This window comes from Malurus melanocephalus, unplaced genomic scaffold (assembly GCF_030028575.1).
Source record: "Malurus melanocephalus ecotype Western Australia unplaced genomic scaffold, MMel_1.1 scaffold_28, whole genome shotgun sequence".
In the NCBI taxonomy this organism is placed as follows: domain Eukaryota; kingdom Metazoa; phylum Chordata; class Aves; order Passeriformes; family Maluridae; genus Malurus; species Malurus melanocephalus.
Genome location: NW_026623260.1, coordinates 2,942,277 through 2,965,767, shown reverse-complemented (window position 1 = coordinate 2,965,767; position 23,491 = coordinate 2,942,277). Strand labels below are relative to the sequence as shown.

General features: G+C 42.1%; 1 protein-coding gene across 3 annotated transcripts in view; it reads left to right on the top strand.

Annotated features, from left to right (window-relative positions):
• Positions 1–23,491, top strand: part of PTPRF (protein tyrosine phosphatase receptor type F) — a 375,522-nt gene that overhangs the window by 114,891 nt on the left and 237,140 nt on the right. For all 3 annotated transcript variants that reach the window (XM_057390650.1, XM_057390649.1, XM_057390648.1), the window contains one exon: positions 14,526–14,687. In XM_057390650.1, coding sequence (XP_057246633.1) covers positions 14,603–14,687 — 85 coding nt within the window. In that variant the 5' untranslated portion in view covers positions 14,526–14,602. The remainder of the gene's footprint in view (positions 1–14,525; positions 14,688–23,491) is intronic.

Sequence of the window (23,491 nt, the reverse complement as noted above, 5' to 3'; positions counted from 1 at the left end):
TTGCTGGCTGTTCAGAAAGCCTGGGAGGATATGGGTACGTGCTCTTACAAACTTAGAGGGGTTAAGAGGGCTTGTCGTTAATCCAAAATATAAAAATGCTGCAGCAGCAGAATTGCTTCAAGCTCTTTTAAAAGTCCTTTCAAGTTAAGATGACATTGCTTTCGGTTTAATATAATGAATTCAGTAAAGCAAGAAGGCACTAGCTGTTCTGCTTGTTCTCACTCTCTGGTGAGGAAAAAAGGGGCTTATAGGATTCTCGTTTGGCTAAATAAAGTTTGACTTGCATGTAGTGTGATAAATTCAAGTAGAATGCTTTCAAAGATAAAGAGCCAAGCGTCTGCAGCTTTTGTGCCTCCAGTAATTTGCAAGCAACTCTTTTGGACAGTTGGTGGAAAAAGTTTTGGGGATGGTGGGCTTTCCCAGGGTGGTTGGTCTGTTTTAAAAAAATAATCAGCTTTGCCTGGTTCATGCAAAGGACTGTCGGTAGTTGTTCAGTCTCAGTCTTAATGACATCTGCTGCCTCTGACTCTGCCGTGCCYGTAGTTTTGCTTGGCTGTCCTGGTGCATCCTCCCTTCAGGCAGTGGTTTGATCAGCTTTTCCTTTCCTATTTGCACAGTGAAAAAATGAAGTCCTGCTGGCCCCACTTGTAATGCTGGTGCTGCTAGGCAGSCAGGGCTCTGGAGAGGCTGCAGGACAGACACTTGCAGGTTGGGTGATGGAGTCTGCCAGGCCCTTGAAAGGGTGCTCTCCTCCCTACCGTGGTGCAGAGTCGGGATTGATCTTGCAGCTGAACACCAAACAGGACTTGGGGCACAGTCCTGCTGTGGATCCCTTCCTGGACAAGGTTGTCAGGACAGGATGTGGCGAGCATTGGTTAAATGTCTGGCAGGCAAGTGGTGAACTTGTAAGTGCTAGACACCACAGTGTATCCAAAAGCCTTGGTCATGTAATCAAAGGGTACGGTTTTCCATGTTTGCTGGCAGGGAAGGGTACAAAGGGATGTTTGTGTGAAATCCCGACTGTTTATTTCAGCCCTTTGGAGCACTCGTTTTGCCTTTGCTCAGAAAGGATTCCATTTGCCAGGAATGGTCACTTTGGTTCAGCTAGCCCTGAGTCTTACCTGGTTTTGAATGCATGCTGTCAAGGAAGAGACATACTTTTATTTTGTATTTTTAATRATTCCATCAGACAACAGATCAGCCTGGCTTCCTTAGGAGATACCGGGTCGTTGGCACACTCATTTGGACAAAGGCAGGCTGACTTGACTGCCTGTAAATCTTGGTGGCAGAGCRAGCCCAGAATATTTTCTCACAGAGATCAATGCCACCATGACCCATCTGGTGTGAGGCTTTAGTGCTTCTGGGTAGGACAGAAGCACAGCAGAGCGGAGGGGAATCTGCAGCACTTTGAGCAGCCTTATACTGTTGGTGTCCTCGGTTTGACCCAGAAGGTTAATCCACCAGGAATTATGTTGTCTGTGAGCTTGGAGGGCAGAAAAAGCTTTATTCTGAACAGCAGTGCTTCATGAGSAATAGCTATTCAAATTCCTTCATGTATTCTTTTTAAAAGGGCTGTAAACAAATTATTTCTCATAAACCACCTGCATACATAGAGCACATTTTCTGTTGCCAGCATCTCCTGGAGTTGGACTTCTGATCTAGCCCTGACAGTGCCTTGGGTACTTTGTTCTTTTGCTTAAAAAGCTGATMATTGATACTTTTCCAAATGTTTCCATGTCTTTAATGTTAGTTCAGAATATCTAATGCATTGCTGCTGCAGACAGAGAGGATACCAGCTGCATTAGGCAAGTTCCTGTTCTGTTGCTTCCTGCCCTACAGTCAGGAATGGGCCTTGATCTTCATGGAAGATGTTTGAGATTCATTTTCATTAGAAGACATGGAAAAAGTGGTAAAGGAGAAACCAAAAGGCAGACACATGAGTCTATCTCAAAGCCCTTTTCAGAAACCTTCTCTACCCTCTGAAAAGAGAAAATGATCTTGTACATTGCAGATGATTTAGGATGAWTTTTTTTCCTCACATTTCAATTCTCAAAGAACTGTTCTTTTTAAAGGATAAAATAAAATTTAAACCTGACCTGTCAGCAAAGGGTAATGCATTCTGAAATAAAGCCTCTGGGCTTTGAACTTTTGCTGGCTGACCCCTAAAATGCTGCTGGTGGGGTACTTCCCTCCTACAGCTGCTTCTGGAACACACAGTGGATGCTTACCAGGTAGGACTTGACTTACTAGTCATGGAGTGAGGGAGCAAGACTCTTTGAAGAAGTTTCTGGGAGAGTATCTGGATGAGTGGAAAATGTCCTGGAATTTCTATCATGAAATCTGTGGCTCTGTCTGCAGTATCACCTTTCCCCTGCTTGGAAGTGTTGGATGATTCTGAAAGATGAACTCATATTTTCAAGCGATAGGTGGGCTGCCTTTACTGCAGGGAGTGTTATGGCTTTTGTGTGAAGGAGAGAGAGTTCTTCATTGCTCCATCCTCAACTGATTGTGTTTTGGGGTCTTTGCTACCTGAAATGGCTGAGAGCCATTGATTTAACTGGACCTGCTCCAACCTTCCCCACAGTGACCTCGTGTTGGCATGTGTCACTTCCCATGAACTTTCACCAGTGTTGTGTGTACTATGCCACGAGCAGAGCTGCCCATTTCCACACAAGGAGCAGTGGTGCAGCAAGTCCTGTACTTGATGGGTGATATTCCCTACACTTTCTAAAATGTACTGCTCTGATGCAGAAGTTGGGGAATGAGTGCATTCCAAGCTTAGACTGGCCTCCCTCCTGCAGTGTGCATACTAGCAGCTCCTTCTGCAGGACTGTCCTGACCTTGTTTATTTTGGACTTAGGCACCGTAAAATAGCTTGTTAATTGCTGCTCATTTAGAATTATAATTAGGTGTTACCAGATGAGTTCTGTAATACACAATTAAAATGTTATAAAAATTTTTGTGGCTTTTAATACTTCATTTATTGGTTAAAATTTAATTCAGAGTACACTGATTGCAAGCTCTCTGTGTATGTGCATAATTATTAAAACCCACAAGGGTAAAGCCAAAGCAGGATTGAATGATGCAGAATCCATGCACTGCCTGGAGGTCAAGCAACCAGGGATATGAGCTCTGGCATCCGATGACTTTGTCCTGCTTTTCTGTAGCCTGACTAAACATAGGACTGTCATGAACGTGGCGTTGTGTGCTCTTGCTGATTGGGTAAATCCACCCCTCTACCCCTGCCTGGCTCAGCTCCACTTTAATGGGCTGGGTACACATTTAGAMGTGATGGACATAGAGCTGCAGACTTGGAGCACACGAGCTTTCAGAGGGAACGTCATCAAAGCCACTTTGATGCATTAGTCTGCAGGTAAGAAAAAGCTTGTACATCTGGTGGCATTGCATATCCAAAAGTAAATGCTGAAACCTTGGAGCATGTTTCTCATATGTCGTTAGGAGCTTCATAGCCATTGTTTGCTGGCAGCTGAGGAGTTGCTGTGCCGCTGTTAATTGGTTTAGATTTGATGAACAAGGCGCTGCATTTTGTGTCATTAGCCCCATGCCAGCATCAGCTATGTGGAAGAGTAAGGGGCTGTTCCTTTCCTTGGAGCTGTGCTTCACCTGACTCTCTTTGAGCTTTTCTTTGTTTTTCATTAAGCTAGGTAATGTCTTTCCCCTTTAAGATCTGTTCTGTTTTTCTGCTGGAAGCTTTTTTCCCTTCAGGATTTTACATTCTGGCGACTAACAAAATTAAAATAGCTTTCCTCCTAAGTACGGTAAAACGTACATTGAATCTGATTTCGACGGCGCCAAGTACGCGTTTCAGCACACTAATGCACGAATGGATTGAAAAAACAGCTAGCAGTAATTTTCTTTCCTTAGGTTTTACTGAATAGTATCCCAAGAAGCTGCACATTATGTATTAGCCTCTTTATGTACTCCTCAAGGTCATGTAAAGGTGGAGGCCTGGAAGGAARGAGTGAATAATTTCAATGGTAAAAGCTCAAAGTTGCTGCAGATGGCATATGGGATGTCTTATTTTTCAAAGGTCTTTCCATCTGCTATTGGCAGAAGTCTCCATTAGAAAAGGGCAGTTTTGTGTGAGGTACATAATTATTTCTTTTTTAGGTTGATCTTTTATTACGATTCAGGTTTATCTTGACTCAGACCATTAGCGTGGGACCATTCTCCTGGTAAAGAGAATACATAGAAGCTGTAAGATCTGAGTTACAGAGGAAATTATCTCAAAGTTTGAGGAAGAGGAGCCTTCTAAGAYTGAACTATAAAAATCAAAAGGAAGCTACTGTCTTGTGGAAGCAGAAGTATTGTGGTAAAGTTTGTTTGCCCTTTTTCCTTTGAATACTTCATTTGTTTAAGKTTGAAWTGCARAACTTASATTTTTTAGAGCCATAGGATGTAATGGAGGAYAAGTGCACTAAGAGGTGAAGTATATCCYGTGTCTGTCTGTCTGTGCSATGTGAGTGCTGTSCTGAATRTGAGAACTGATCTCTCCTGCTGTCTTTCCAGTGTAGAAATAACAAAGCCACTGGAAGTAGCCACATAACTGCCATGCTCTGAATRCCCTTGGCTAGCAAAGCATGCCTTTTGTAGTAGTCAGAAAATAGTTGGATATAAAAAGCAAACTTGCACAGTATCTGTGATAAATTTAGCATGGATTTTATGGTGGATGAGGAGGGTCYGTGGGATGCTCAGGATCATGCAAGATGCAAGGAACAGCAAGTSCTGTGTAGGGGTGGTCATGTACCCAACTTACCTGAGAGGTAATAATGTTTACTTTTGCTCTATGTTTTGGATTTCTTTCTGAGGTTGGCAGAGGCAGTTATTACAGTTCTTTAAGATGTGCAGAATATTGTTAGCCTTCCCACCTTTTCTCATATTTCTAATCCRAAGCAGATGAGGTTGTGCATCCTTGATAAGGTGTCAGGCAGCACAGATCCACAGCTGTGTGGAGCCTTCCTATCTGCTGCCTCTAAATGCTCAGCGCTTGTGTGGTCCCCACATAGCAATTTACTCGCAGAACATGAGTGTGGAAGCAGATTTTGGCCTGTKTGAAGAGTCCTGGCATTTGTTTTGTGGCATGAAAGATGGAAGATGGTTGGTCTGTCCAGAAAATGTTGGATTTGCTGCAGTCTTGATGCAGCTGTTATCTYAGTCCCTCTGGACAGGAAGTAAATAGGAAACTACGCCTTTGATCTGACAAACAAAGGAGACTTGTAAAATGTATTAATTGATTTTCTTCCATCAAACAGTTTTGAATACACAGTCTCAGATCCGAGTGAGACAAAATCTGATGTGTGTATGTTTTGTGTGTCTCACTGTGCAGAATGTGATGCAAAATATCTGAATTTATTTTTTAGCCTGAAATGCTACTGCAGGAGAGAACTCAGGAATAAAGAATTAGAAATAAAAAATTTTGGACTAAGAGTTAAGACTGACTTGCTACTGTTAACTCAGGATTTGCCAATTTGCAGACCTTTGGTTACTTCATCTTCAGTAAGCAYTGTATTACAACTAGGAATTTTTTTATTTACATCCCTTTAATATGTCTTAGGTACTGTGTTGAATATGCCACCTCAGAGGTTGTTTTCTTTTGGCAAAGCTAAGCTAGGGGGCCTGAGTAGAAGGAAAAAACAAAAAGAAATAATCATAAATTCAGCRTCTTATTACAATAAGCTTGATTGCATCTTGGTTTCTTTAGAGGTTACAGAAACAGTTTTCATTTTTCATACAGAAGGCAATTGCATGAAACTTGTGCTTTCATAGTTCCTGCTTATTAGTTGCGGAGGGAATTTCTGGGTGCTGTCTTCCAAATGCCAAAATGCCTCCAGAGCCAGCGAACTGCAGGAGGCTGGGGGCGTTCTGCATGGAGAGAATTCAGTTTAATAAATRTAATAAGTCCGTTTACCCTACTGGGCTCTGTTAACTACCTGCATATAAACTGAGCATACATAATGTTTGGGCAAAGGTTATAGAAGCAGTTTGCAGGAAAGGCTAACTCCAGAGCATACCGAAACAGCAGCTGTTCTTATTTTAGCCCTCAGTAACACACACAATAATGGGGTTCAAGCAGTATCTGTGGCTGAGACAGTAATAACAACTATGATATAATTAACTTCAAAGCCCTTCAGGAGAGAATAATTCCAAAATCTAGCATTGAAAATGTTCATAGTTTCACAAGATGAGAATTACAGGAAGTTTAATTGGATACATAAACCCTGCAGTAGGGCATAAGTTGTCTGCTAAATGATGGCATTAGGAAGAAGCCAGCCCCCTGGCAGCTGCTGCTGTCCTCTCCTGCCCAGGTTAGTGGTGGCTGACAGGGGCTGGCTGGGACAGATGGGGATCCCATCTGATGGAGCCGTGCTGCTYCTCAGCTGGTGGTGCCCATGTCTACAAAGGATGGCAGCCAGGATGTATTTGAGAACTTGGCACTTTGTGRGCGCTTGGTGGACCTACGAAAAGGGATTATTGTCTCTGTGAGCAGGATCAAAGCAGTGAGTCCTTTTTTACTCGACTGCCGCGTGTGACAGTGGCTGCGAGACAGTGGGTGGAGGGTTTGTCACCAACATTTGTGCTCCTTCCAGAGCCTGCCTTAAAATAGCTGCAGACACAAGTAGTTGCTCAGGATTATTTAATCACTCCTGTCTTTGTCAAGCTGCTGCTGCGTCAGCGAGGTTAAAGGTGTTCGTGAGCTCCTCACATACATCTTCATGAGTGGCCATGACTGTGGTGGATGCAGAGCATGAATACATCATTGAGCTCAGAGGAGCCAAAAAGATCAAAATATTGAGAATGATGCTAAATTTTGGAAAGGGTGATTTACAAGAAAGTGAACAAGTTACTCAAAGCATCCCTAAAATTAAAGTGGGAAAAAGTAAGAGTAGGAAATGGGAAAGGGAGCGTAGAAGTGGGGAGTGAATCAGTTTCTTGATGTGGTTTGAAATCWATAGAGGAACATAAGAAAGCAAGCTGGGAAAAGCAGTTAAATTAGCAAGCAGTTAGCTGGGAGTAATTCACTCTAGGTAGGTGGCAGGCTTGAGAAGCTGTTTGAGATGAAATTCTGGAAACCCAACTCCCATTTATCAGTAGTAGAGTATATAAAGTATAACGAGTATAAAAGGAAAATTGAAAGATCTAAGGTGGGCTTTGAAGAACTGCTGACTATACATAGAAKATAAATAATTTAGGCAAATCAGTGCCATTGTCTTGTGTGAAAATTTGTCTTGGTGGATGATGGGAGGTTAAGGAAGGCAGTTAAGGAAGAGGAGTGTGCTGCCAAAAAGGAAAATTACTACTTTGCGTCAGTTTTTAACCACTGAAAATGTCGTAGAAGACCAGTATTTCTAAATATAAAAGCTAAGCAAATTCCAGAAATTGAGGTCTTGGCAAAAGCAGATTTAGAATAAGCTGTTAATCTGAAAGGCATTAAGTGAGCAGACCCCAATAGTATACTATATTACATAAAACATAACTTCCAGCAAAAGTGAGGGAAGAAAGTTCTTTATGTACCTTGTACTCTGGAAGCAAAAATTACTGAGAAAGTAACACAATACGTGAAGGTCATGTTCTCACAGGGTCCAACTTTGATGGATTCTGCAAAGGAAAATTTCTAGAAGTTGCTCAACATCTCCAAGCTGRAGAAAGGGCTTGTTCTGATTCTGGGAGGTCTCTGAAAAATTTTGACACCGAGGCCTCTAAGGAAGCTGAGTTGTATGTAGATAGAGGAAAAGCATTCTTACAAAGAGGAAACTGATTTAATTTTGAATTAGAATTGATTTTGGATTTAGTTTGGCTTCAAGCCAGTAGACACCATGCAAATCCTTGAAGGGATGGTAGGACATATTATCTCTCATCTGGCCCATCATTTGCATTCTTGCCRTTTTGATTAAAATTAGTTCTGGTGCTCAGTGGATCTTACGTCTGCTGTGCCTTGCGTGTTCTGTCAGCCTGAGAGATGCAGAAGCAGCGTGTTTGGCACTGCTGGAGCCAGATGCAGGAATAACAGGACCACAGCTGTACAGTCAATGGCACTCAGCTGTGGTTGCTCTAAGCAGCCAGCCCAGAAGGAYTGTGTTCCTCAGCTCTCCCTCTTTAGTTTAAAGCCACCTGTCTGCACTCTGGCWGTGCAGAACTTGATGCCCTGCAGTTGGGTTTAGAGGAGAGGGCTTAGTACCTTGTGATTTTAGTCCTTACACTGTTTTCTGTTGTATTGAGTTCAATCAAACCTGTTATGGCACAGTAATTTGTATTGAGTGTTTCATCACGTGTACAGTAATTTGTAGAAAAAGCATKGAAATTCTTGCTTTGTGGAAATGTCTGACTCATGAGTATGTTTCTTCACATTARAGGAGTTTGCTGATAGCTAAGGAATAGCTGAATTTAGTTTTATTTTTTGTAGGACTTTCTACTGCCCTGAATCTATAATTCATGCATCGGGGTGCACAGCTGGACCTATTCTGTAAACGTAGGAGACCTCTGCTGAAAGGCCGATATACAGTAGTTTACTTCTTTTAAGGAGACTTTACAGCAGGCATTAGGAGCCTTTACACTGGGGTAGGGTGGTCTACAGCAATCTGTGCTTAGARCTCCCTGTGAGTGATAGCTGGGCTTGTGCGGCTCAAGGCTGATCTATATTTTAAGTGGATGTTTTAACTTATCTCCATAGTTATTTAACGGGGCCCTTCATAATCCTTGTTCCAGTGGAAAAATTCCTCTTTCTTATCTAGTATTGTCTGCAGGCAATGACACCTTCAGAAATTAATGTCTTCAGAACCAAATGTAGGCAATAAAGCTGACAGGAATATKCGAGTTTGGCTTGTATTCTGCTTGGAAATGGCTCTTCTCTCTGCTCCTCATCTTGGGTCAAGTTGGGATTGTGTGTTCAGGATCACAGTGACCTGTAGCTGGGTCAGCTTGTGCTTTAACACTTCTCACTTTTTCATGCTTTATCAAAATAAGGAGAATCATTTTAAATTACTTCCGAGTTGTTCTTGCTCTTACATATATTGCTCTTTACCAATCTTCCTCTGTTAGTTTGTTGGTTTGTTTTGGATTTTTTCCYCAGGTTATGACATATTTGGGGTCTTCTTTTTGTTTCTTCCCACCCCATTTTTTCCATCCAAACAGGTGATGAAACGTTGTACTTCTGTGAGAAATATTTCTCTGCAGGAGGTTTTCCTTTTTTATTTTTCTTTTGCTTCGCCTCATGCCATTATTCACAGTTTTATGCCCATGGCTAATTATACTCCTTCATTCTTTCATAGTGTTTTGTATCCTTCATGTACTTACAGATAGCTATCAAATCCTTAGCCAGTCTGTCTAATGCTTGTGACTTGGCAAGAGATTTTTATCCTTCCTGGTTCTTGAATTGTTTTTCTCATCTCTTCTCTCCAGATGGTTTGAGAATCTTGTAACTGAGAACAGCACACTGAAGCTCTGGGCCTGCTCACACCTGGGTCCCAGAGGTGGTACCTTTGCTCATGTGGCAGTCTCTTTACCTTTTGCTTTTGGCTTTTTTATTGTATTGCAAGTTCATAGACAGTTCCTCCCTAAATCTATTCTAGTGTTGCCATCGTTGCCATCTTCATACATCTCCCCACTGAATCTCTCTAATACATTCCCTGCATGTGGGAGTTCGGAGTGAAATGAGACTCATTTTGTCTTTTTTGGCCATATTGCTGTACTCCCCAAGTCTCTTTATATTATATTTCTTGCAGAAAAGCRCAAAGAAATCTATGCTAAAGGAATACTAATGTAGTGAAGTGAAACATTCAAAAGTCATTAGCTTGTGTGTAACTGTGCTTCTGCAACTTTTAATGTGTGCAATATGATGATCTTGAGTTATATGGTGTGTCATGGTTTTCCTGTTTCTCCTTCTGAGCACAGATGAGGCATTATGTACAGAGCGAGGCAGCTGAGCTGTAGCCAGTTATTGTTCTCACTTTTAACAGAATAAAGAGCTGCCTTGTTGCTCTGCATGGCACATGATCGCTGTCGCTGCTGTGGCACCCCAGGGTTGATCAGGTGCTCTTGTGTTGATTGGGTCCCTCTGGAACACTGAATTCCCTTCAGGGTAAATGTGTAAAGTATAAAGTAGTGGGTAGGTGTCTAGAAGGAGAATCTGATTGTGTTGCACATGCAGCAGTGCTGGGCAAAAACTGTTGTAGTTTCAGCCCTGTCTTTACCATCATCTGGGTGGTGCCCAGTTTGTATTTTCTGATCTGCATGCTTGAGYTCACCTGGAGAATGCTCAGGAAGTTTCCACCTTGAAGAACAAATGCAATTGTTTCAGAATCCTKTTTGAAAAGACGCTGTTACATCTCCAGGTCAGATAAGGACATTGCTTATGCACTGGGCTTACCTTCCCACCCTGCAAGTTTCTCCAGAGTCTCTTAWCCGTGTTTCACAGCAAAGGCAGTGTCAGTACTCACACACAACGAAACCTGGCAGTTCTGTGGATGTACAGAGGTTCCTGGAGGGAACTTTTTGTGCTGACTTCTTTGATTCTTTGGGTTGCAAAGTAGCTTAACGTAAAAAGTGATTTTAGTGCAGTATTTTTGTCCCTGGTTTGGAATGGGCAGGCTTGCTTTCGGGATGCTTTTCTTCACCACGCCAGTCTTGGCTGGTGACCCACGTGACACTTGTTTCAGTTCAGTTTATCTTCCAGAAGGGTTCATAGAGGACATAAGCTATTCAGTGCTGGTTTGAAATTCCTCTTGACTCTTTAAAGTTGACTGCTTTTTCTAATCTCTTTGCTGTCTCCTGTGAGACGTACTCATTGCCAGAATTTCTTAGTACCATATGAGCTGTTGGTATTCTTGGCTCTGTTTTAAATGAGTCCAGCTTTTTCTGCCTGTCTGAAAGAATCAAACCATGTAGGTTTCAAAAAATGTCCTCAAGACCACCTCTTTTCCATCCGCCTGCCCCACAGCAAAACCTGATATATTTAAATGAAGATTGCGAGTTTTTTGTTGTGCTTTCCTGCTTTCTAGTTTTATGCCAAACGAGTTCTTGGTAGCTCTAACACTGAGTTTGGAGCAGARGCAGGAGTTTAGCTTGCTAAACTCAAAGCTGTTTTTACAAAGCCATCTGGAGTGCTTAGCCTCAGCCTAATTTTGGGTTATGTAGTCTAGAGTTTATAATATTGCCAGGACCAGATGCAGAAGGAGAAATGAGAATGTACGTGTCTGTTTGAAAAACCTTCTTGTAGAGTGTCTGGGCTCCCAAATGCAGTGTTAGTTGTGAGATGCYAGCCAAAGCAGTGAGATTAAAGGAGGCCTTCAAATGAAGGGACTGAGGTTGTCTGGTGCACAGGAGATCATTCCAGATKCAAGAGAGAGCAGCCTGAAGAGGCATGAGGTGGCTGGGGACAAGACATATTAAGAATCATAGCATTATTTGGTTGGTTGCTGTTGTAGTTGATTTTGCCAAAGCCATACTGACTTTGTTTAGCTCATTACCAAAATCTGCCAGCCTTAATTGGGTTTTAGCTGCTTTCCATCCTAGGCTCCCTTCTGCCCCGGGAAAGGAARCCTTTAGCATTGGTTCAAGATTGCTGTTCAACACTCCAGGGTAACAGTGGCCTCCTAAGGGTTAACTGAGCTTCAGCTGACACCTTGCCTCCTTGCTTTGAGTACTGGGTTGTCTCACTGGGAGACAGCACTGTCCCTTCTAAAAAAGGGGAAAGCTGAATCACTGGGAGAGGCTTTTTAATATTTTCACTTTCAAAAGAGAATGACAGCTACTGAGATTTATAAAATTTTAAAACATTCCAATTTAAAGCTCTTTAATTATTGAATGCAGACAACTTTTCCATAAGCAGAGCAGCCATGGAAAGAGGAAGTGGCAAATTTTGATCCTGTTAAAGGCCAAAGGTGGTCTATTAACTTGGGAGGGACAGACAGCAGTCTGGCATAAGAAAATCTGGCTTTTCTACCAGATGGTAAATTATTTAGAGCACTAAACAGTTGAAAAAGATCAAGTCTATGAAGCATCTGGTAGGGTATCCGACAATTCATCAGTTTTGCATAGTGCATGCTGTATGTATCTCATGGGCTGGGGAGAAAAGTTATAAATSTATTGAAACTGGAGAGAATCTTGATCACATTTGCTGAAAGAAGAAAGAAATCAAGAGACAGACCTATTCTTTAACTGAGGTTTTTGTGTTCCTGAGAGTTACTTCTGAATGAGGGCTGTGGAGGTGCCATTGACATGACTGAGCAATCTGCACTCAAGATACACTGTTAGATGAGGCACTTTTGTTGTTAATGGAAGTGAATGAAAGAGGAAAAGCTCTTTGAAAGCTATTCATCCCCAATGTGGTCTGACAAATACCTAAGATGTTTCAGCACCACCTGTAAAACTCATTCCTGTCCTAATCTTAGAGAGTTTGACACACATCATTAGTTTTGACACAGTAATTTCAATCCTTGGTGTCTCYCACCCCCCTCCCCAGGAAGAGTAACCTCATAGGATCCTGGCTGCTGTTGAGCCAGATATAATGCTGCTTAAAGTGCTTCAGAGAGTTCACTTCTCCAGGCAGCACAAATCACCCCTGTAGATGCAGAATTTAGAAGCATAATCATCACTCTTGATCCAGGCATTTCTTCCCATTCCTGTGTGGGCCATATCAGGGGAGCTGGCTAACACTGGGCCAACTGCTTGGGGACTGAACAGAGTTTCTCATTGGAATAGAGCTTATTGCAGCTATAAAGATACAACTGCCTGTGTCTGTCTTTGCTATGTAAGACATGTTAATGGTGCTTTTAGTAACCCTGTGGTGAGAGATGAGTGAGAATAAGGAAGTTGGAGGGCAGCAAAGATAACTGAGTGTGTGGCTGGTACAAAGAGCTTCTTCYGCAGTATTCAAAATCGTGCTGCTGAACTTAGTTCAATTTATGCTTTCTYATTGAGACAATAAAAGCAGGATGAGATGATCAGTATTCTCTCTGCATCTAGGTTAGAACYAGGTTATTTTGTAAAGTATTTTCAGATGTCTTGGTTGCAGAAGATGTTGCATAAATRAAGATTTCTCTGTGTTGTGCAATATTATAACATGTGAAAAGATTTACTGTGCAAATACAGTAACAGAATGGAGAAGAATCATGATCTCCTGTTTGTTAGTACTGTGCAATGTAAATATTTGCCAAGGTAGATTCTCTTGAGATTTCTTGTGGATTTCCCTAGRCACGATCATTGCTGGCATTCTTTGAGCGCTGTGTTTTTGTCAGAAGTAGACATGTTTGTAACTTGTGATACTTCCATCAAAAGCTCAGCAGTTTCCCAAAAAACAATACATTCCAAACCTTGCAAAATTCAAAAATGTCTTTTAGAGCAGTCTTGAAGAGGTTTTTGAAATGTCTGCCAACACGAATAAGAGCAGTGCGTTGGGCCACAAACAGYGTGTGCAATTGCAGATGCTTTGCTTCAAGGACACTCACGGGGTCCACTCAGGCTGCCATCTGCCAGCRTGAGATTTCTTCACTAATAATGCTGTGTTGATAACTTCGGTAACTTTTGCAGCTTAGTGGAGAATCACATCAACTTTTAAATAACTCATGGGCTTGTGCTGAGATGCCTGGTGCTGAAAGTGAGCCCCTGTCACTGCTGAGTGTGGTCACTAAGGGCATGGGTCTTGCTAGTGCCTTTAAAGTCTGTCTTAACAGGTAGACCATAGACTTTGAGGTGAAACTAAAATGAGTACATTCTCATTAAAAGACAAGGAAGGCAGAAACACACAAATTGCATTCTTTTTAAACACTTGCTTTTTTTGTTTGGTTTTCAAGGAGTTTTCTGTATTTCAATATTCAAGCAGATGCCCAAGTTAAGGCAATTTGCAACATAATTTGCTTTGTTAGGGAAAAGGAATATCCAGTCATGAAWCATTTTAGGTAGTCATCTCCTCCATTTTGGGGAATTTGAAGCCGAGGTGTTTGCTTTGGGTAAARCTTCTCTTTATAGACGCTTCGCATAATAACATTTTGCTGTGACTCTGGTAGCCCTGTGAGCTGACAACTGATTCAATTCAGTTTCTGTTTCTTCTGTTTGAACCCGTTGAAACTTGTCTGGTGTACACCAGCCCAGCTGGATGGTCCAAACTATGCTTCRCATGCAGTTTGATTGCAAACCTCCCTGTATATGCTGTCAACCATGTCTGTCTAGGGTAGATGGRAGTGATTTATATGAGCTAAGACTGGTTCTTGTGTGTAATGTGCAGCTTCAGAACTCTTCATTGTGAAAAATAGCAATTGCATTAATGGGCCAGAAAACAGACTGTACATGAAAGTAAACTTGGATAGAGGRGTGTGTTTATGTCTCCTGACCCTAGAAATCAGCTTATTGAATTCACAGACGTGTGTGGTGCTCTACTGCTCATGCAGGGGAGATTGTTAAATTTCTCTTTCAAAGTATCTGTAACRATGTCTTTGCAATGCAGTTTGGTAWGCTGGCAGTTAATGCGTGTATAATAATAATTTTCCTTTTCTTCGTCTTTTCATTTGCAGGAGTGAGTCTGTGTCTGTAACGCTGGATGTACTGACCACTTGCCTCAGASTGAAGAGGACTTGCTCTGCTTTGGAATATGGTGCCTAACTGCTGCATCCCAGTACTCACTGTGCCAGCAGCCATCCTCTGCTGCTTGATGCTGCCTTTAGCAGGAGCGGACAGTAAGTAACCATTCTGTTTTGGAAAGCCTGAACGCCTTGCAAAATTTCTTTCCAGAAATATTAAACCTTCTTGGTTTGTACTGGAAACATTGAGGGCTAAGAGAAAGCTCTCCCCCCAGTCTTTTATTTCCCAGTGTGCGCATTGCAGATAAACAGGGTGTGTGTGAAGGGGCACAAGTAGAGAACTAAAAAGACTGACAAAATTTATTCAAGTGCAGGAAGAATTTCTGTAGTAGCTGCGAGATCAAAACCTGACAGTTTGATTTCTAACACGTACAGATGAGTAAAGAAAATTGGGGGCGGAGRAAGAAAGAAGTATTGGGGTCACAGTAATCCCTGTTACTTTTTCCTTGTTCTTTTGCCAGCTCTCATAATTTGTGTAGCACTGAGGCATCTCTCCTGAGTCAGCAGGCAGTTGCTGTTGGAGAAAGCTGCTGGGGAAGAGGGTGTGAGCTGTTACCTTGTGGTGTAGCTCTCCTGCATCTGTATTTCAGCAGAATGGGAGTCCAGTGTTTCTTTGTGGTCATACTTTCAGCTGTTGTGCCCTTGCTCTTGTCCTGGTAGTGCCATAGAGCTGCTGTGGCTGGCTTTAATTAGCCCTGTCCAGGCAAAGGGAAGTACGTGTACAAAATGCTGTTGTGGACAGACAAGAGGAGACAAGCATGGCTAGTGATAGCCTACTGAAAACACCTCAYAGAAGGAGTGTCTTACGGAATGGGTTATGCAGAGAGCAGGAAACCTCTTGGCTTTTTTGCATAATCTTGGGGTGTGTATTTTTTAGGCAGTCCCCCTCCCTTTTTTTTAACCTGTACCCAGATTTTCAGTGTCTAAATGTTTGCACAATAATCAAAGATTCTGGCAGTTTTGATTACTCCTTGCTTYTGAAAATATCCAGGGCTCCTAGGATGCTTGAGTTGGAGTCGAGGTGACCATGATGCACCTCCTGAGCTGCCAGCAGTCATCTCTTTGTCACTGCAGCTTTAGTCACCAGGCTTATATTTAGATGTAATTTTGTGAAAGTTGAAGGAGATCTTGATTCATGTTGGTAGGAGCCTGGCTGAATCTAGAAGACAGACTGAGTGGTCCTAAATGTCCTTGACTGAAGGGAAGGACTAAATTTAGAGAAGTTGGTGAGAAGAGTGAAGGAGGGATGTGAAGAAACATTCAAGTTCATTACTTCTGTTGTCATTAGGGATGACTTGCATAGGCAGTGGATTAATGTGAGTCTGTATGAGTCTGTGCTGCGCAGTTAAACTGGGGACAGCAGCTGTCTSCCTCCTCAGGGAGGAGGTACTGTTGGAAGGTGCTTATTCAGATSACTTTATGTCTGCACATTGTAGTCCATTTCGGAATCTGGCATAGAGAAATACTTGTTCAGTGTTCTAAGGGGTATAAAATGAGTATAAAAGTTCTTTGTCTTTTTCCTGGCTCCTGCAAAGGARAGCAGCATCACTCACCTCACAGATACGCAGAAGCTGGTGGAGCTTGAGATGTCCTGGGACGGTTCTTGACTTGAGGATAACTTGTGGTAGAGGTGGTTTGCTAATTTYGTGGAATACTTCCTCATGCTTAAATTTAACAAAATTGGCTCTGTTTCTGCGTGGTGTCTCAGATGTGGAACACTTCKGTGTTGAGGAGCAAGTTTATCTGTATGTATGCCTTTTTCTGTGGTACAAACTGACTCTGAATTACTTTTTTCCTAATCTGGAAGGCAGCTCTGGAGGGCACTGACCTTTAACCACCACAGCCACCATGGATTAATTGAGGGTTGCCTAGGGTGGAAAGTGTTGCTCTGTGTATTTTAGCAATTTAGACCTTTTCCATCATCTTTCTTGCTGAATCTTGCCACCGACCCTCAGAGACTGGGAGCTGTGTGAAAGGATCTGCCTGTTCTGTGCCTCTGCAGGGGTAAAATACCACCCCCAAACCCTGTATTTTACATGACCTGCCATCAGTGATGGAGACAAGTGATGCAGTAGTGAATCTGGCATTGGAGGGTCCTGGTTTAGGACAATAATGAAAGGCAAGGGGAAGGCTTGATAATATATGGACACTGGAGCTTCCAGTAGGAGCTAGAGATGGATGCTGTGAAAGGAACACTCCATGTACACACTCCTCAGTTTTTTGATCCCTATAGCATCCTGTAGGCTTCAGTGCAAGCATATTTATTTACAGTGGTTATGGCTGTTCCCAAGAAATTGCTGTGATTCTTCTTTTCCCCATTGCAGTTCTGCTTGGAGTCAATGGAGGGATTGGCAGGCTCCATCTCTGCAAAGCATTCCTGCATTTCCCCCACTAAAAGCAACAGGATAATGGGAGCAGGGTTATCCGTGGGATTTCTGGAGCCAATCTCCGAATTGCTTTTCACAGGAGCAGGCAAGGAGGGCTGGAGATGGGCTGTGCTGCATCCCTGGCAGCAGCTTGGCTCCTGGCTGGGTGCTCAGGGAGCACCCACGACTGGGTCTTCCCTGCCTTCCCCACCTGCTGTTGCTGTAACACATTTCCCTGTGGCTGCTGGAGCTTCCTGACAATTAAGGCAGCTGGCAGAGAGCTGGATGTAAACGCCTGAGATAAAGCAGATTGAGTGTGTATCGCCTGGCAGAATTAGCGCCGGGCTGTGCCGGTGCCGCCCCTGGAATTGAGTTCACGGGAGCTGGGAAGAATGKCAGCGATGAGGAATTGAAGGGGCATCTAAAGGTTAAACTGAGTGGCAGTGTCAGAAAAAGAGGGGCTCTCTGGGTGCCTCCCTGGCAGCAGGAGGGGAGTGGTGGTTTCTGATGCTCTGCTGGGGTGCTGGGAGGAGAAGGTGAGTGGGAAGGGGCACATGCGCATGAACAGTGGATACAGAAGTGCTAATTTGGCAGAAAGCKCTTTCAAATCCTCCCCAGCTTTTACAGACTGCAATAAGAAATTATTAAATTTTCTCTGTGATCTGACTGTGTTTCTGTCAGGGTGACCCTAATTCCATTAGAGCAGCTCGGAGCTGATTCAGGATGGCTGTTTTACCCATTCTTTCTCAGCTTGCTTGTGTGGGTTTTTTTATACATTCTGTGCTTCCCTGTCTGTCAGCTTTTGATTGAGCATGGGAAAAATGGCTTTGCAGATTTCAGTTAATGTTCAGTGCAATTGTCAACTAGAAGATGCTTTTTTCAGCTTTTGAAAACATGTCATCTATTCTAATAAAATTAAAAACAACAAAAAAGTCCCCTCTCAGAACAAAATGCAGAGAAAATGGKAAAAAATCAATACTGTTACGAGTTTGTTGTTGTCTTGGTTTTTTAAAAATTAGCCTTTGTTTTTGGAGTCTGGGACACAGGTTCCATTAGCCAAAGGAAGAGACTAGGTGACCTATCCTAAGTCTTTTCTAACCACAGTATATTTTAGGTTGTCTTGCACAGAATTTCAAAGGGCTTAAGGAATAAAACCACTTCAAAAGTGACCTTGTAGAAAAAAAAGAACTAAGGCAGAATTAGGCCASCTACCTGTGAATTGATACCTGGTAAACAAACAATTTGCACCTTTAGATTTCTAACGGTAGAGCAAACTTGGCTTTTATATGAGGGGGTGGATGAAATGTGCCTCAGTGAGCTGGTGTGGTCAAGGCAGGGCTCTGGCTCCCACCACCCTGGCCAGAAAAGACCCCAAGTCTGAAGTGTGTCAAGGCTGCCCTACCCCTGAAAGAAAAAGTTGCTTTATATCTGAAAGATGGGCATCTTGTACATTGGTTTTTTTGTGTTTTTTTTTTTTTTTTTTTTTAATCAACATTTCTTGGATGCTAATTGAATTGAGGAGACCCATTAAAAAAATAGAAAGGAAGGATGCTGATGCCTATGAAGGCCGGGAAAAGAAAGGGTACTAAGATTGCTTTATTAAACATGGTGATGTCTAAGAGTGAATAGTAAGATGGCCTTTCTAGCTTCGGGTGAGCTCTGTTTTGCCAGGGATTTTGCATTGTACTTGAAGTGCTGTCTGGAGGTTTTGGGTGGAAGAGCACTGGCAGGAACATTTGTGTCGGCACTTGGTTCTCCTTGTCCCCTAACTTTGCTGTCTGCCCTTACTGTTTTGTGCTCCCAAGACCAGCTTGGCTCATTTTGACTCTCTCATTTACTTCTGCTKCCTTTGTTTCATAACCTGAATGATAGCCCAACAGCTCAACCCCAAATACAGTTGCTCCAGGCCACTCTGTGGGACAGACTTGCTGTTGTGCAAGCCTGGGAAAATGGCCACTTTGCAGAGCTGGGTGGAGGGATCCCCTCCCAAAAGCTGGACATGAGGCTTCTCCAGTGCTGCCTTGCATCAGTTTCTGTTTCCAGGTTTCCTGTTTGCATGCCTGTCCCAAAACATTGCATGTAGTGATTATGTGTAATTGATGCTATTGGATCTGGGTATTGCAGCACAGGTAAATACTAATTTTCTGCAATTCTGCCTTGACTAGCTTGACATATTCCATCAGCAAAAAGAACATGGAAAATACTATTTAGGAAAACCCTTGTACCTGAGGCATTGAGGTGGCGTCATTAAGGGACAGGTTGAAATATTAACCACAGGTATTGTGCAGTGTTTRTTTTTGGTATCCTTACTCATCATATATATAAATATATATATTTAGGTAGAAATGGATTTACACTTTGCTGTGAAATACCTAAATGCCTTCTCATAGCTAAATGTTGCAGTCAAGGTAAAAGGGATGCTGTGAGGGCAAACATCATATGTAAAGTCGACAAYAGATGTTTTTCTGCGTTTATAGCCCTTTTAGTCCAGCACCTGCAGAAGTCATGAATTTATTTGTGTTGCTACCTACAGCAAATCACAGCATGATGATTTGTCTGTTTTATTTATTGTTAAAGCCAACAGCATTCATCAATCAACRTCAGCTGCCAGGTCAAAGGTCTGCATAGCCCCAAATCCTTCATCCAGTAGTGGTCAGTACAGAGACCTATGGAGAATAAATATATAGTGATCTCTTGCTCTTGGTGAGTGGTGGCTCCCAAACCCAGAGAGGTCCAGCCAAGCTTACTCTGAGTTTTGCTCTCGGGCAGCTCTGAGCATGTGGTCAGTCTGCAGGGACATCCTGGGGCAGTGGTTTGCACAGTGACCACAGTGCTGTCTGTAGCCTCTGCTCCGTGGCTCCTCGTTTAACCCCCTCACTGCTGCTGTGCAGGGCTAAGCATCCCCTCTTGCATTTGCACTGTTCAGACTCGACGGCACAGCCGGAGTTCCTCTCCTCCCTTCACAAGGGAATTCCTGTGTTTAAAGTTTCCGTGTAAAATTCCTGTGTTTAAGTGTCCATGTGAATTATCCAGCACAGTGACAAAGGTTGAAGGGATGATACATTTAATATTTGTTCTTTGAGAGAGCGTGTGCTTATTGGCTTTGTGATACAGAGAACAGATAGAACTACCTGCTTACAATTTTATCTTCAGTGTAGATTCATAGATTTTTAAGGCCAGAAATCAGATCAGAGCAGTCTTTTGCTGTGACCTGTGTAGCACAGGCTGTATAATTTCTGCATCTACTTTGAACAGCTGTGGATGAGCTRGCACGTAGCTTTTGGGAGGCTATCAGATCATGATTTGAAAACTAAATGGTAGAGAATTTACCCATCTCCTATATGATCTGTAAAAATGGCAAGTAGTCATTACTTCTCCAAATGTGTATTTATTTCAAAACTGCATTTATGCATTTTTAGGGTTTAGACACTGGGTGTTGGAACATCTATCAGCAGGGCTGGAGATTCGTGCTATTTAATGCAATCTCCTGGAGAAGCAACTTGAAGTGGAGGGGTCAGAGAACCTGAAAGTTTGTGCTTTTTGTCGTAGAAAAATGGGCTTGTCTTGGTTTTTCTGACCAGATGTAATTTTTATGGTTCTTCACTAATCCTTTTCAATATGCTTTTTTTAAAGTCAGTGGACCAGGACCAAGACAAGTGGCTTCATTTTCCAACAGTACAATGGCACTTCAGCATTTTTATCCGCAGCATTCAGCTGGGAACATGGTCCTCCACTGTGACCTGTGAATTCCTTTCTGCACCTTTCATTCCCAGGATGCAAACTCATATTTCATTAGTGTGACTTGGCTTTTTGCTCATGAATGTCTGCCCCTAAGTACATTGAAATGCATTTTGCTGGATCCCGGCTCATTTAGTCATCTGAGTAATTCTTCACAGGTAATTTTCTCTTTCTGTTAAGAGCTGACTACCAATCATGGTAAGGCTTACCCTTTACTTTMCAAATCTAATTGCAAGTTATTTGCATTCATTCACAGATGTTAATCACTTGTGGCTATTTGCAGAGGCTGCTATGTGTATTTTAAGGAGATATTTTAAATACCCTGTAGTAGTGACGATAACATTCTTTGCAGATGGAAAGGAGTGCCAGAAAACAGATAAAATAATATGGTCGTGCTGCTCCTGGCTATTACTGGTACTGATGTCAGAAAGTGAAAAAGTAGGAGATCAGCTAGAGCTTCCAGTGTTTTAGCTGAGCAGTTGTAAAAAGCAATGATGTGGTAATAGCAATGTTTTTTTTTGTTTCTTTGATTATCTGTTCATTATACTGGTGCTTCAGAATGATACTGTAATATAAGATGATCAGGCTCATTTTGGTGAACAACCAAGAGTATGAAATTTGTTTGCTCAAAATGTTAGTCAATCTTTTTTGATGTTGAACATGCCTGGTTTAAAAAGGAGTGGGRAAAAAGCATCTGTTCATGGGTGCTTTTTCTCTGGCAAGTTGTCTACCTTTATGTATCAGGAGCTGAAAAGCAGTGGTGTACTCTTAATTGAATGCTGTGTTTAGTCCCTTGTGAGAATYGGTGCTTTGTCTGTGCCAGAGACAAATCTCATTTATTTTGTTGGTGTGAAAACACTGTAGGGTGCTTATTGAGACTTTTAAACCACAGAAATGTCTTTTGCCTTACACACTTTATTGACATATGAACACTGAATTAAATCAAAGCACTTTTTATAGTGGATGATGGYTTTACATTTGTTTATGAATTTTAGCCTGCAATGCTAGAGCTCTGAGTGTCTGTTAGTTTTGTCTTTCTCTGATGCATCATAACATTAAGCCTTCACAATAAGGAGCATTCACATGGTATTAAAAAGAAATAATTACAGAATATATTCCATTTCATGTAGTACAGGCTGGAATGACTTTGCAGTCCTGCTGTGCTTTTCAGAAGGCCCTTCACTGTATATATTACTTATTGTTTCCTTTTTTTCCCTCCAGTAATTAATAATACARTTTCCAGGAAGGTATTTAATACAGTTGGATTGAGACATATAGGCAGTACCTGGTCAAAACTTAAAATAAATTGAAATGCCACCATTTTCCAACAGAGATTCGTTGCACCAAGGTTGACTGTTCTGAGTTGGTGCTTTGAATAAAGTCAGCATGTCAAAATGAGGTTTAGCATTGGTTTGTCTTTGATATGTGAGGTTATTCTGCTTGGGCTGATAGTGGGTTCTCTGGAAGTTACCAGGGTCTCGTGGAAAGGACCATGGAGTGGCAGAYGGAGTGAGTTGCAAAGCTCTTATTTTGGCATTGTCCCTAAGACAAATATGGCATTTCCTTGATTTTCAAATGTGAAACTGRAATTCTGTTTTATAAGGTAAATGTGAGAGTTGCCATACATTGATTTCAGAAAGGATTTCAATCTCTATTTGAGGGAAAAAGCTTGGAAGTGAGGGATATATAGGTGTATTTTACATACAGTGTTTGATTTGCAAGAGGGAAGATTCATTGAAAGAACAGAATGATGAGTGGTGAGATTCTTGTTAAATGCTGAAATGGTTAAAATACTGACACCATGATGATGACGATGTATTTTAATCCTATTTAGCGTCAAACAGAAGCTTTCTGTTTTTCCAGGACACAGAAAAACTCTTAGAGAAGCAAACTTAGCTCATAAGCTTTCAATACTGGGATGCCTAATCCTGACATAGTGCTCTCAGTTTTGACATGCTGAGTACCAAGAGTTCAGTATGGCTCTCGGGAGGATGATGAGGGTAGTCCAAGACCTGGAAAGGCTCCCTTCACTCTTTTTTGATGTGACAGGTAATGGTCCTGGTTGTTGACTTGTCATTTATACTTGCTGTATATAGACTTCCAATATCCTTTTTTATGCTCCATTACACACAGTATATCAGGGGTTAACCAAAGTTCCTTAGTTATAAGCTGTTCTTTTCAGCTTTTTGTGAGTTTGTTTTATGGCTGAAATATGCTCTGCTTGGTCTTCAGCCAAAGTTTAAGTTTGGGGGCTGTATTTTATGTATTTTATGCGTTGGACRTTTGTTTTTGGTTCTTTCTGCAGAAGTTGTCTTTGAATRCTCTTGAAAACAAAGAGAGGGGAAAAATACTTTTGTACCCTTAAAGCTGACTGTATTTATAGATCTCTAGTCTAAAATGTCTGTGAAAACATTTGGCCAGCAAAGCCCATCTGTAGTAATGTCCAGAGAGAACAGAACCTGATTTGTGACAGGAGTGACCCATAGAAAAATGGTCTGCTGAATGATATAAAGGGAATTTCATGGTGGATCTCTGTGTAAAGGATGCTGTGTGAGCTCACGTGTAACTAAACTGCTTGTATATTCATTGTGTGAATGTAGCCAGAGCCTTCTCAGCCTTCCCCAGAGCCTGAGGTGCACAGCASAGGCGTTCTCCAGGTCCTCCAGCGCCCAGTCTGGAATGTGGGCAGGGAGAATTAATTCACACGGACACCATGAAGTTCCTCTCCTAGTGCATTTGTCTGTTTCTTGAGGCACTTGTGGAAACAGAGAGTTTTTTTTGTTGAAGTTGCTCTGT